Raw genomic sequence first — 14,837 nt, 5'->3', positions numbered from 1 at the left:
CCTTGGATCAAAGTACATCAAATTCAAGATCAAGCTTCAAGCTCTTGGATTAAACTACATCAAGTTCAAGATCAAGCTTCATACCCTTAAATACATCAAACTTGAAGGCCCTTAAATTTAATTTCCAAAAAGAAAAATAAGAGGAATTACAAAAATTGTAACATTTCTTATATTTGAAATAGAATGTTACATTTATAACAATATTTTTTAGTCTATAGTATTATTTTTTATGTGAATTATTATCTACCATATTACTCAATCCACAGTTATATAAATCTCAAGAGAAGGGCAATTGACAACAGAGAAGGAAATATTCACAATTTTTACTTTCCTAACCTTCCGTATTTCTTTCTTCTATTCCTTTTTTTCCCTTTTCCTTCTAATGCTTTTCCCATTCTAATTTATCAAAGTGAATAAGAATTTATGCAATTAAAGTAAAAAAGCTTTATAAATACACCTCACATGGAGTAATAATAAATTTTAATAAGAAAAAAATCGAATTCATATGTATTACGTGTGACAAAAAAGTTTTCAAATTAGAAAATCTCCCCCTCCCCCCGCAAACCCCCCCCCCCCCCCCGAAAAACTTAGCCGCCGCCGGAGAACAAGAGCTAAAACAAAGTCTTTAAACTGCTTCTAATTCTGCTTTGAACGACTTTGTCATTCCTAGCCGTTGGAGCCACCTTCCAGTCTCAGTTCAACTTTATTCACAGAGTTTCACAATCAAAATGCAGAAAGGCATTTCAACAACCACAGTAATGAATGACAACAATAACATAGCCACTACTGATGAGAATCAGAACATAAATGCTGATTCTTTCTGTTCTTTGAAACGGAAAAGACCCCCTAAGATAGAGATCCCCAGTTTGTTGTGTGAGATTCGAGTGAATTCAGAGCCGTGTTTCAAGAATGATGCAGCTGTCACAAAACATCCCATTTGCTTCAGTGGTCATGGGGTCGGCCTTTTCTGCCGCAAAGGCAAGAAAACCATCATGGAGGATACCCACAAAATAATTTCTAGCTCAAATGTCAAAAGGGTAACTAAAAAAATGCTTCATTTTTTGATTTGATTAATTATTAAATGGTTTCAAGTTTCTTTCTTGAAAGACTTGGAATTTTCTAAATAGAGCTACTTGGACCGTGGGAATTCGTATAGCCGACCCCAATTTGATTGGGATTTTTGAGGCATTGTCATTGTTGTTGTTGAAAGAACTGAATTTTTGTAGTTCTTGAAAATGTAGGGGTTTTTTGGGGTATATGATGGACACGGAGGGCGAAAAGCTGCAGAATTTGTGGCAGAAAATTTACACTCGTATGTATTTGAAATGCTCGACAATGGTTCCAGTACGACGAGAGAAAAAGCTATTGAGGCTGCTTATTTGAAAACTGATCAGCGGTTTTTGAAACAGGTAACCCTCTTGTTTCTTGCTTTTTCCATTGGCTTTTAAACATACATTTCTCGCTCTTTTTAGCGAACAAAATAGGAACAACTTTCCCGAATTTCTATATTGGAATTCTTGCAAATTTTGGATCTTTGTTTTTTGACTTTTCTTAGCTGGGTAGATGTAGTACCAATATCAGAGAAATTAGGATTTTAAAAGTTTGAGCAATCAGAATAAGAATGTGGAACCATAATCAGCTAAGATTCTATCAGCCATCTCTGATCTCATTTCAAAGGCAATTGCTTCTCTTGGAGTCAAGATTGCAGATATTCTTGTTATTTGGAGTCTGTTATGTTAAGAGTAAAGAGTAAATGACATTTTTTGTCTATGAGGGGAAGTTTTGTACTGTGTCCTTTTCGTTTAACAATTCTTTACACACTGAGAATATAACAGGGTTTGGGCAGTGGTGTTTGCTGTATCACGGCGTTAATTGAAGGAAAGGAGATTATAGTTTCAAATTTGGGAGACTGTAGAGCGGTTCTATGCAGAAGTGGAGTTGCTGAAGCCCTCACAATAGATCATAGAGCTGAGAGGGAGGATGAGCGGAAGAGAATAGAGGATAAGGTACATCATATTACCCTCAGGCTACTTGAATTTAAGGAGAGAAGTTGTTGATTATACTTGCTCGTTCCGAACTTTTTTTGATGCAGGGAGGATATGTTGAACTTCACAGAGGAGGTTGGAGAGTACATGGTGTTCTCTCTGTCACCAGAAGCATTGGAGATTCTCATTTGAAGGATTGGGTACCAGCTAAACCTGACACCAAAACACTCATTTTGGCACCAGATATGGAATACCTTGTTTTAGCTTCTGATGGTCTTTGGGATGAGGTTAGAAGAGAAAACATGTATAGATTCTGATTGATGAGGAAGCTTTTGCACGAACAATGCGTAGTACTGATTTGTGCTCGAGTTTAAAGCACTTCTAGCAATACATTATCCTTCATCTGAGGGCATATGATACAATGATAATATCAAATTTCCGGTGTACTTTTTTATGTGTGGGGATTTACCAATCTGTCATTAGACAATTTGATGATTACTATAACTTTTGGGTATCCATTGTGGTTCTTGGTAAGATTTTTAGCTGAATTCATTTGGTTATGTTGTTGTTTAGGTGGGCAATCAGGAGGCTGTGGATATCATAATGCAGTATTGTCCAAGGGAAAAGAGAATGCAACTTCCAGTGGAAAAGGGAAAGGAATTTTATTGTTTAAGTAGAAGTCCTTCAAAGTTACGACGAGTTCCCATAATCAAGTCAAACAGAAGGAAAAGTCATTCGCCGTGCTGTAAGAAAAGTGTCAACAGTGAAGATGAATTTGGCAATGAAAATGAAAGTCCTCCGAAAAAGGCAAGGCGAGTTTCAACAATGAACCAAACAAAGATGATGAAGATGAAAATTCAAGAAAAGAGTGGTTTGAACAAGAAGCAACCATCCAATGCGCTTGTGGCTGCATGCAGAGAACTTGTAAACCTAGCTGTGTCAAGGGGTAGTTGGGATGATATCACTGTAATGATAATCGATCTGAGTCACTTCAAATGCTAGTTTAGTACTGTTAGTCCGGTCATCCTTAGGAAGATTTAGTTGCATATACCTCAGAGATTAGCCCTGACAGATGATTCTTTAATTCTTTGAATAATCATGTATGACATAACAAAAACTATATGATTTATCTATGAAATTGTGGAATAATATGGGATGTGTTCTGTTTAGACTGCTTCATATTAGAAGTTCCACTTGACATGCCTAATGCCTTCCTTCCAAACCAGAGACTTAAACCCCCAAAAAAGTGCGGCATTTCTGTGAAATAGTACTTATGAAACTGCCTTCCTCAGTCCCATGAGTTGGTCTAGAAAAGGTTTAATATAAAAGAGCTATGAGACAGACAGTAGGTGAAGGAGCTCTTAGGTCTAAATGCTATGAGACAGTAGGTGAAAGAAAGAGCTTTTACACAAGTAGTTAGGAATGGGTTCTTGAATCGGGCCATTGCATGTCCAAAGAAAGATTGCAAATAACAAGTTGCATTTATATTTATATTATATACATGTTGGTGAAATTATTTTCCGTTGATAATAATACCTTGCTTCTTTGTTGACTTATAAGAGAAGATCTCACCGTATAAGCGATTGAATCTGAAGAAAGTTCGTTTCCTAAGCTAAACAATATTTTCCGTACAGCCACAAGCCATGGAAAACATTATCATAACATATTCTATATATTTCTTTGTGCAACTTTACAGTTATTAGGCTTGTTAACAGATGGAGATTCAAACAGTTCTTTTACCTTTAAGAAGTGCATTTAGACAATAGAAGGGTGAAAAGAATGAAAATAAATAGTGCAAAATTAAGGGAACATCTTTTATCCTAGAAAATGTTTTGAAAATGAGTGGTTTTATCACTTTTTTTTCCTTGTTTGGTTGATGAGTAAATTTTTTTTTGTAGTGTTTGGTTAGAGAGTAAAAAATATTCTTTTAAAAAAATATTTTTTTATGCTACTCTCCTCCCCTTCCCCGAGACCCCATGTTTCCTCCCCCAAACCCAACAACTATTCTATTGCGGAAAACCAGGGAAAGAGCCAGAACATCTAGTTCACCTTAGTTGTTCTCTTATAAATTAGAAAGCACGTATTCTAATATCATTTGAGAACTAAACTCTTGGGTGCTTTTTATTTTCTTGTTAACCGGGAATAATTGAAGACCATTTATTAATCAGAGAAATCCACCAGTTGAATCAGAGAACAATAATTTCATTATTATCCCAATAAAGCGTATACTTCTAAAAGAATGCGCTTATATTAATAGCCTCTTTGGTCAAGCTAGAAATATCAGCTTATTTTGAAAAGTGTTTTTTTTCAAAAATACTTTTCGAAAAAGTAGTTTTGGAGAAAAATAGTTTGTGTTTGGCTAATCAGTTTGAAAAAGACTTTTGAACAATAATTTGTGTTTGGCAAGTTTTTTAAAAATTGCTTTTAAGTTTCAAATTACAAATAAGGACACGAAGATATTTGCTTAGTAGTTAATATTATATAAGTAGATAAAAAATTACAAATATTTATTATTAAAGATAATAATTAAGTTTTTTATTTTATTTAAGTAAAATATAAAAATAAAATTGAAAAGTACTTTATTCTTTCAAGATAATTTAAATATATCAAAAAATCATTCAATAAATATGAAATTTCATCCCAAAAGTCATTTTATATTACTTAATAGTTTAAACTAATTAAGGATATTTTGGTATATATAATATTTTTCAAAGGACATTTTTGGTAGAAAGAAAAGTCAAAACTGCTTCTGCTTCTGGAGAGAAACTATTTTTTTCTGCTTTTTCAAAACTACTTCTGCAAAGCACTTTTTTCCCAAGAAAAGCTTGGTTATTTCTCAAATTGAGGGAAAAACACTTTTTGAAAAAAATAGTTTTGGTTTGGGAAGAAGCTTAGTCAAACAGGCTATAAGCCGCCTAGCAAATAGTTCCGATTTAGCACACAACATCCAATAATAGCAAAATCAAGAAGTATGCGAAAACCCCCCAGAAACCCACGAAAGTCCAAAACTCTGCAAGCTTAGAGTTTAAAAATACAGTTTTACTACCCGATTTAACACACACCAGTCATTAGATTGGAGAATTAAAAATCATGAAGAGAACCTTGATAGTAGGCTATATAGTTGATATTTACACCTTAATATGACTATACTTTGTTGTTGTTTTATAGATAAATTTCCAACAAAATGCTCTAAATAGTGTTCTTTTGTTTAGCAGAGAATATTATATGAGAGGAAGCAACATGGAGTGTTTTGGAGGTGATAATGTGAAGAAAAACGCCCACTCGAGAAGTACCCGAACACAAAAAAGCATAAATGGCCTAGGCAAGAAGGCCACCGCGGTAAACCGCGGTAGATTAACAACGTAAGGCAGAAAGGTCAGCATTCACCGCGGTCGACCGCGGTTAGCCGCGACCGCGGTGCACTGTTCACGCTGCTGGAAAGTTTGAGGACCAAAGTGTAAAATCGGAAAAACTTTTGTAAAACCCTTATATACTTTAGAAACTCGCCCAAGATTGTGCTAAGCTGAATTTAGACTACTTTTGGAGGCAAGAACAAGAGTGAGAAGATCAACCAAACATTAGAGTTTTTCTATCTCCTTTTAATTCTTGCAATTTTACATTATGAACAATTTAGTAGTTTTCTTTTATTTTGTTATGATTAGCTAAATACTTATCTAGGGTTGATGGAACCAATTGTTGGTTGAAGTTTTGACTCAAGTTGTTATAATCGAGCCGGATTTATGATATGATTGTTCAACTACGTTTTGTATGGTGATTAATTGAATGGGCCCTTGATTAATCGTGTCTAATTACCTTATATTGCTTGAGAGAATATTAGGTTAGATAGCTGTTGAACAACATCACTTTTGGGTAATTGAAGAGATTCATTACTTGAACTTAAAAGTGGGTTTAGAGATAACAAAACTTTGGTGGGATAATTTAGAGTTGCATAACTATTGTCAGCTAGAGTAGTTCGAGAGAATGCTCTAGTAAATTATTGTAGTTGATCGAGAGATAATTACGATAACCCATAACTATTAATCCTCATAGAGTATTACGACAAAATTATAGCGGAAGAGTCAAAACCTAAACTAGCAATTGGGAAAAAACAGCCCTAAACCTTTTTACCATTGAATTATCTTTGTTTTAGCTTACTGTTGTTTTTAATAGAAGTTGAAGTAGTTAAAAAAAACTCAATCTTTATTGATCAAAAATCTTGCATCTAGAGATTGATTGAGTTGATAATAACATTGTCGTAGATTGTAATAGATAGGTTAGTTCCCTGAGGATTCGATTCCGGACTTAAAACCGGATTATATTTGCAGCGACCGCTTTGTCCTTTAAAAGGCATAGTTGGGCGTTATCAAATTTTGGCGTCGTTGCCAGGGAACTAACGGTGTTATTTATTACAACTTAGAAGTAGTGTTAAAATTATTAGTTCAAATCAATTTCCAAAGGTGTTAAACAATTTGTATTGAAATTCTAACATTTGAACTCTTGTGGAATTCAGGTGTATGCCTAGAAATTCTTCGAGGACTGGAGAACTGTTTGAAGGACTTTCAGACCCCGAGAAAATATTCAGGGCATTGAACTGTGCCAACAAGAGGATCCAACAATCACAACAACCACACCAGCTTGAAATTGACATGGGTGACGTAGAGAACATGAACGGAAACATCAAGGATGAGCCAGCTAACCTAAACGTTAGAGTGGTGGCACCTCTTGTGCCAGAAGCTGCACTTTATGATTGGGCTCAACCCACAGCTGACAACCTGGCAACTGCCATAGCTGCGCACGCAATTCAAGCGAAAACATTCCAGATCACTAACAACATGTTGCATCTGCTGCAGAATAAAGGATTGTTCTTTGGGTCACACATTGAAGACCCTCAGCAACATTTGAAAAACTTTCTGTCAATTTGTGTGACTCAAAAGCAGCCAAATGTGACCCCAGAAGCTATCAAGCTATTATTGTTCCTGTTCTCTATGACTGGAGAAGCTCAAACTTGGCTGAATTCGCTCCCAATCAATTCCATTGTCACCTGGGAGGAATTAGTAAAGCAGTTCCTGAATAAGTTCTACCCGCCCAACAAGACTACAAGGCAGATTGATAAAATATTGCAGTACAAGCAGCAGCCGACTGAGACCTTGCAAGAAACTTGGGAAAGATTTAAAGGGATGCTGGTGAAGTGTCCTCACCATGGCATTCCAGACCAGATGCTTGGCCAGAGATTCTACATGGGGTTAGCTGACAATCTAAAGGCCAATGTGGATGCTTCAGCTGGAGGTGCATTTTTGAGTAAGACATTCACCGAGTGCAAAGTCCTTCTTGACAAGATGTCCCAGAATTCGGGGTGGATGACTAGAGGTACAACATTGGCACCATAGTGCATTCAGTTCCTCTTGACCCAAATAATTCGCATGCAGAGAACATGGCCACACTCATGACTCAGATGAGTATTTTGACAAAGAAGATAGATGAGATAGGTACCAAACAGGTGCATATTGTTGACACGACAAATGGAGGACTGTGTACACCCTATGTTAATCAGTCTTATGTGTGTTCATGGAGCGGAGAAAGTGAAAAGCAAGGGGCAAGGGAAGATATGAATTATGTTAACAACTTTGGGGGTCAGAGACAAGGAGGACAACAGTAGAGCCCGACACAAAATCAGCAATACAGACCCAACATGCCTCAGCCTGGGGGCATGCAAGTTCAAGGCCAAATGGTGCCATACCACCAGAGACAATAGGGCTACCTATAGCAGAACCAACAATAGTTGACATATCAGCCACTTCCTTAGCAGCAAGATAACAACATGGTAGAGATCAGGGGGATGCTCCAGCAACTCATTGGGACAAATGGTAAGATGCAAGAAAAGTTGGCAGTGCATGATTTAGCTATAAAGAACATTGAAACTCAGTTAGGCAGTTGTCTATGGCTTTAAACAACCGCCCCCAGGGAACATTGCCAGCGGACACAAATATTAACCCTAAGGAGCAAAACCCGAATCAGCTGATGGCAGGTAAATCTTCGGAATGGGAGAGATTTAGACAAAGAGTAGGAGGTTGCACAACCCAGCAAAGAGACTACGCCAGCCACTCCAATTCCACTAGAGGTAGATGAACCATCAAATCTGACTGAAGTGGTGGTTGAACAGGGTCAAGATGAAAAGGGTAAGGCTAAGGTAAATGAACAAGTTGCAGAACAGGTAGTGCCTCTTGTGCCATAGAACCTCAACAGAGAGAAGCCAACAAGCAGTGCACCAAGGGTGATACCTGCACCATTCCCTCAGAGACTGGTAAAACAAAGGAAGGAAGATCAATACAAGAAATTCATGGAGATGTTGCATCAAATTCAGTTGAATATTCCTTTGATGGATGACTTGAGGGAGATGCCCGGTTATACGAAGATGATTAAAGACCTAATGTCATGGAAGTTTGATTTTCAGTACCTATCCACAGTGACTCTGATGCAGACCTGAAACGCAGTAGTGACCAGACCGATAGCTCAAAAGATGTCTGACCCAGGTAGCTTCACTATTCCATGCACGATTGGGAGTTATGCCTTTGCAAAGGCATTATGTGATTTGGGAGCCAGCATAATTTGATGCCTCTGGCTGTATACACCAAACTGGGCATTGGCAGAGCTAGACCGACTTCGATGCTGCTGCAGCTGGTTGAGCGCACGGTAAAAAGGTCTACTGGGATTCTTGATGATGTGTTGGTGCAAGTGGGGAAGTTCGTGTTCCCTGCAGACTTTGTTATTTTGGACTATCAGGTAGATGGGGAGATACCTATCATTTTAGGTAGGCCATTTTTGGCCACTGGGAGAGCACTGATTGATTGTGAGACAGGGGAATTAAAAATTAAACTGAACGATGAAGAAGTCATATTCAATGTTCATCAATCTATGAGGAGACCCAGTGAATATGCTAATTGCTCTCTAGTGGAGGCAGTGGATGTGATCCTGCAAGAAGATGATGTGACCCTGACTTCTAAAGATCCATTGGAGGCATATCTGACAAATTTAGAAGAGGTGGATGGTGAAGGGTTAGCTGAGTGGGTCATGGCACTTGAAGGCCAAGGATTCTAGAAAAGGGAACCTCAGTTCGAGTCCCTTGAGTTAGAAAAAAGGGCTACACCTCCAGTAAAGCCATCAATATAGGAACCACCCAAGCTGGAGCTGAAGCCGCTCCCAGCTCACCTCAGGTACGTTTTCTTAGGCCCTGATTCTACTTTGCCTGTTATTATATTATCCGGTTTGCTAGATGTGCAGGTAGAACAGCTCTTATAGGTATTGCAGGAAAGTAAGACTGTCATTGGCTGGACTAAGGAAAACATAAAGGGTATCAGCCCAGCCTTCTATATGCACAAGATTCTCTTGGAAGAAGGGTATAAACCTTCCAGAGAACATCAACGAAGGCTGAACCCGAACATGAAAGAGGTAGTAAAGAAGGAAGTGATCAAATGGTTAGATGCGGGAATCATCTTCCCCATCTCTGATAGCAATTGGGTCAGCCCTGTCCAATGTGTGCCGAAAAAGGGGGAATGACTATTGTGCAAAATGAGAACAATGAGTTGATCTCAACTCGTACAGTCACGAAATGGCGGATTTGCATGGATTACCGAAAATTGAACACAACCACCTGAAAGACCACTTCCCTTTGCCTTTCATTGACCAAATGTTGGACAGGCTGGCCGGGCGATCGCACTTTTGTTTCTTGGATAGATATTTGGGGTACAATCAGATATCAATAGCCCCCGAAGATAGAGAGAAAACATCCTTACTTGTCCATATTGCATCTTCACCTTTCGGAGAATGCCTTTTGGGCTTTGCAATGCACCGACGACATTTCAATGGTGCATGTTAGCCATTTTCATAGACATGGTGGAGGATATTATGGAGGTCTTTATGGATGATTTCTCTGTGGTGGGAGATTCATTCAAGGACTGTCTTCACAACTTAAGAAGAGTGCTCAAAAGATGTGTGGAAACAAATTTAGTATTGAATTGGGAGAATTGCCATTTTATGGTACAAGAAGGGATAGTCTTGGGGCATCGAGTGTCCAGTAAAGGAATTGAGGTCGACCATGCTAAGGTTGACGTGATTGAAAAACTACCACCGCCCACTTCAGTCAAGGCGATGAGAAGTTTCCTTGGGCACCCGGGTTCTACAGGCGATTCATAAAAGATTTCTCCAAAATTGCTAATCCATTATGCAAACTCCTTGAAAAGAATCACCCTTTTGTGTTTTCTAATGATTGCAGGTTGGCATTTGAGGAGCTGAAGAAGCGATTGGTGACTGCACCCATCATTGTTGCACCCAACTGGGAGCAGCCATTTGAGCTCATGTGCGACGCAAGTGACTATGCCATAGGAGCAGTTTTGGGGCAGCGAAAGGATAAACTGATGCACCCGATTTACTATGCAAGCAGAATGCTAAGCGGTGCACAACTCAATTACACCGTGACGGAAAATGAAATGTTGGTTGTCGTTTTTGCATTCGACAAATTCAGGGCATACTTGATTGGCTCGAAGGTTATTGTTTACACTGACCATGCAGCAATTAGGTACCTAGTAGAAAAGAAGGAGTCAAAGCCACGCTTGATTCGTTGGGTTCTTCTGTTGCAAGAATTCGATCTGGAGATATGTGACAGAAAAGGGATAGAGAACCAAGTAGCTGACCATCTCTCACGGTTGGAAGGAGCTGAAAAGAAGGTAGAGGTTGAGGATAAAACAAAGACATTCCCGGATGAACAGTTACTGGCAATGATAATGGAGGAGGCACCATGGTATGCTGATATTGCTAATTATTTAGCAAGTGGTATTGCACCTTACGAACTCTCCTCAATACGAAAGAAAACGTTCTTTCGTGATTGTCGGTATTATTATTGGGATGAACCTCTGTTGTTTAAAATATGTGTAGATAACATGATCTGACGGTGTATCCCCGAGAAAGATCAACATTCTGTTTTGCAGGCTTGCCATGCTTCACCATATGGTGGACACTTTGGAGGAATTCGAACAGCAGCTAAGGTGTTGGAGTCAGGCTTGTACTGGCCTACTCTGTTCAAGGATGCCCATGCTTGGGTTAAAAGCTGCGATGAATGCCAAAGAACTGGCAACATATCTCGTAGACACGAGATGCCAATGACCACAATTCAAGAGGTGGAGATTTTTGACATGTGGGGGATTGACTTCATGGTGCCATTCGTCAGATCGTATGGTAACAAGTACATATTGGTAGCAATTGACTATGTCTCCAAGTGGGTCGAAGCAGTGGCTCTTCCGACCAATGATGCTAAAGGGGTACTAGGCTTTCTAAAGAAGAACATTTTCACACGTTTTGGTACCCCAAGAGCTATACTCAGTGATGGCGGAACCCATTTCTGCAATAGAGCATTCGCACGACTGTTGAAAAAATATGGAGTTCGTTATAAAGTGACCACCCCGTACCACCCACAATCGAGCGGGCAAGTTGAAGTGTCCAACAGGGAGATTAAAAGTGTCCTCACAAAAATAGTGAACGCAACAAGGACTGACTGGGCAAAGAAATTGGATGATGCATTGTGGGCGTACCGCACAGCCTTCAAAACCCCAATTGGTATGTCACCATACAAGTTGGTTCTTGGCAAGGAATGCCACCTCCCAGTTGAGCTAGAGCATAAAACACTTTGGGCATTGCGGCAGTTAAACTTAGACATGGAGACAACAGGTACTAACAGAATCACTGGGTTACATGAGCTCGAGGAATTCAGGTTCCAGGCCTTTGAGAGTGCTAGATTATACAAAGAAATGATGAAATTAATGCATGATAAGCACATCTTGGATCGAAACTTCAAACCCGGAGATCTAGTGTTGTTATACAACTCGAGGTTGAGATTGTTTCTGGGTAAGTTAAAGTCCCGATGGTCAAGACCCTTTAGAGTGGTGCAAATGTTCTTAAGTGGAGCTGTAGAGATTGAATCAGAAGATGGGACAAACAAGTTCACAGTAAATGGGCAAATGTTGAAACATTACCTTGGAATGGCTGAAGAAAAAAGGTATAGAGTGGTAGTCCATTTGGCAGAGCCCCAGTACGCGAATGAGGAGTGATGATCAAATGCTTGCGTCGTGCCGCGACATTAAATCAGGCACTGCGTGGGAGGCAACCCACGAGTGTGTTGTTAGTATGTTCATGTAACTTCATATAAAAAAAAACAACGCCAGCACTGCGACCGCGATGAACCGCGGTGGAAGGAAACATTCTGCCACAGATTTTTCATCCCACCGCGACCGCGGTGAGGTGTGAACATTCTGCCCCAAAATTTTAAACCCACCACGGCCGACCGCGGGGGTACCAGGTATTTTAATTTTTTTTTTCCGCTTTACTTATTATTTTCCTCTTCTTTTAACTTAATAATCCCCTATTATAACAAAAAATCCCTCCCCCAAATATCAAAACAACCGACACCCACCCCCCTCATTATAATTCTTCATCCCCCTCTCTTCACAACCCTAAGCCCCAAATCCCTTATTCTTCTCCTTCTTCTTCACTCATATCAACATCCCACACCGCCATTCCTCTCACCCATTCTTCAACTAAGGTATGTACTTACCTCTCCTCTCTCTTTTCTCTGGCTTTGTGTTGTATTGTGTTGTAGCTTATGTAGTTTTATGTTGATATGGTACTGTAATTGTAGTAAATTTTTTTGTAGTTTCTTCTCCTTGTTTTTTCTATTTTAATTTCGTTTATGAGAATGTTTGGTGAAGGGGCTGTGTAATTAATGTTTGGAATGGTGTTTGTTGGCGGGTGATTGAATGACACAAGTGTGTAGTGTATTGGTATAGTTGTATACTTGATTTGGGAGGAGTTTTGATAGACTCATGAGGGCTAAATGTGTTTGGATAATGCCCCGCCCACAAGGTGTTTGGGAATTGCTGCAATAGAGATATAAGGAGCTATTGTGACATGGTTATGATGAAGTCTGAGTAACCATCCATAGTCACATATTTTATGCACTCACTAATAGGCGTTTGGTTATTTGACAGGTGCAATGAGTTCAGCTCGAAAGAGACGAAACACAGGGCCCTCCACTACTGGACCGGGAGGCTCCTCACGAGCTAGGAGCCAAGCCAGCGCACCTCAGTTCGATAGCACTCGGTTTGTATCCATAGCAGCGTAGGATAGGTACAACCAGAAAGTAGCTAAGAAGTTACAACATGAGGTGCACATTGATCGCACGACTTTGGAGGTGGAATGCCCCAATATGTTTAATGAGCTGAGGCGGTGTCATCTGGACATCTTCTTCGAGGTACCGGAGGAGGCTAATGTTCAACTAGTAAGGGAGTTCTATGCGAACTTGCCAGATCATGAGAATGGGGTTGTAACGATGCGCAATACCCCGATAAACGCAACCCTCAACACCATCCGCAAGGGTATACAGGCTGCCAGTGTTTCGGGGTGAATTTGATCCTTATCGTACTTTTAGCGGTACACGGGCCTTGTGGGGAACTCTTCTTGATACTATCTGTGTGCCGGATGGATAACACCTATGGATCAAGCACAAGATTACTCTCAACTCCCACTGTCTGAATTGGGAGGCTAAGTGTTAGCTCACCATTGTCAACAGTCGATTGTTGCCATCCAGCAATACGATAGATGTTAATCTACCACGGGCATCCGCAATCCACTGTTTCATGTCCCACAGTGATTTTGATGTGGCCCGGCTCATCCATGAAGAGATGTTCATTAGATTACCTGAGCTAACCAAGGGCCACTACTTCCCTTCGCTGATCACCCGGTTGTGCCGTATTTCTAGAGTCCCTGAAGACCCTCAGGTTGATGGGAGATTGCCACTAGAAACCCCGTTCCGGGCGAAAAAAAATCGGAATTGGATGAGAGCCGGTGGTGAATGTTGATGACTCTGATGATGATTCAACTAATGATAATGATGATGATGCTGAGGTAGCTGCGGTTCCTCCTCCTCCGAGAGTTGATGTGGCAGGCCCATCACAGCCACGCCGGAGCACCCGTATGACAGCTTTGGAGCAGGATATGGCTGGGTTGTGTACCTTAGTCACTGATTTGGGTGCCCGTATTGATGCGGTGGCTGTGAGGCAAGTGAAGTCGGAGAAGAAATTCTTGGGCTGGTTGAGAGTGCTGGGACGTGCGTGCAACGTGAACCCAGTCACTGTCTCCGATCAGGAGTGAGCCTTCAGGGAAGTTCCTTAACCTCACTGTTCTTTAAGTTTTTAAGCCATGGGGACATGTCTTCATTTTAAGTGTGGGGTGGGGATACTTCATTGTATGTTTGTAATTGTAACAATTGACTGTTTGATTTTGTTTGTTTTGTCTTGCTTTGATTGTTTTGATGTTAGAGTAATAAGTTCATTAGGAAAGTTAAAATAGTAAGTGACTTGTCCCGACGACGGATCTCTTTCGGCGGGATTCTTGAGCGACTAAGTCGAGAAAAAAAATTGGAATATGGAGACTCTTCCTGATGACGGATCTTTTAGACAATTTTCTTGAGGGAAGTTAGCCTAGAGAAAAGACCAAAAAGTTTTTTTTATTTTATTTTTAGGTAGTGTAGTAACTCCCTCTTGATTTTTCTTTGGGTCACGGTTCTTTTCCAAGGGTTTAGCTTGAACCGGGTATAGGTAGTTTTTATTTATTTTTGTTCTTTTTAGTTTTTAGAGTAGGACTAATGGGCTACGAGCTAAATTCGAAGGAAAACCCTTAGCGTTGATACACCTGAGCACAATAGACACTAGAGTATAACGCCTAGCTTCATTGGTTGAATCCTGTTATAGTACCTTAAAATTGTACATTTGTATCTAACTTGAACACTCAAAAGAGAATGTCTTGATA

The 14,837-nt window shown here is 39.9% G+C and overlaps 1 protein-coding gene across 1 annotated transcript; it reads left to right on the top strand.

Annotated features, from left to right (window-relative positions):
- The first annotated feature begins 658 nt into the window (after nucleotides 1-658).
- LOC107823247 (putative protein phosphatase 2C 14) lies at nucleotides 659-3,139 on the top strand. Its single transcript, XM_016649872.2, has 5 exons — nucleotides 659-1,037; nucleotides 1,242-1,409; nucleotides 1,836-2,006; nucleotides 2,093-2,272; nucleotides 2,559-3,139. Exons 1-5 carry the CDS (start codon nucleotides 729-731, stop codon nucleotides 2,985-2,987), a joined length of 1,257 nt encoding a protein of 418 aa, XP_016505358.1. The 5' UTR covers nucleotides 659-728; the 3' UTR covers nucleotides 2,988-3,139.
- The last annotated feature ends 11,698 nt before the right edge of the window (nucleotides 3,140-14,837 follow it).

Source organism: Nicotiana tabacum, chromosome 16, assembly GCF_000715075.1.
Source record: "Nicotiana tabacum cultivar K326 chromosome 16, ASM71507v2, whole genome shotgun sequence".
In the NCBI taxonomy this organism is placed as follows: domain Eukaryota; kingdom Viridiplantae; phylum Streptophyta; class Magnoliopsida; order Solanales; family Solanaceae; genus Nicotiana; species Nicotiana tabacum.
Note: the sequence above shows the minus strand (reverse complement) of the source record. Positions and strands in the feature narration are given on the sequence as shown.

What these genes read in the sequence shown, in the direction of transcription:
- LOC107823247 (XM_016649872.2), top strand. Translation starts at nt 729, where the DNA reads ATGCAGAAAGGCATTTCAACAACCACAGTAATGAATGACAACAATAAC. An exon ending in ATCAGCGGTTTTTGAAACAG is followed by an intron (nt 1,410 to 1,835) that starts GTAACCCTCTTG and finishes AGAATATAACAG; the next exon opens with GGTTTGGGCAGTGGTGTTTG. An exon ending in GGAAGAGAATAGAGGATAAG is followed by an intron (nt 2,007 to 2,092) that starts GTACATCATATT and finishes TTTTTGATGCAG; the next exon opens with GGAGGATATGTTGAACTTCA.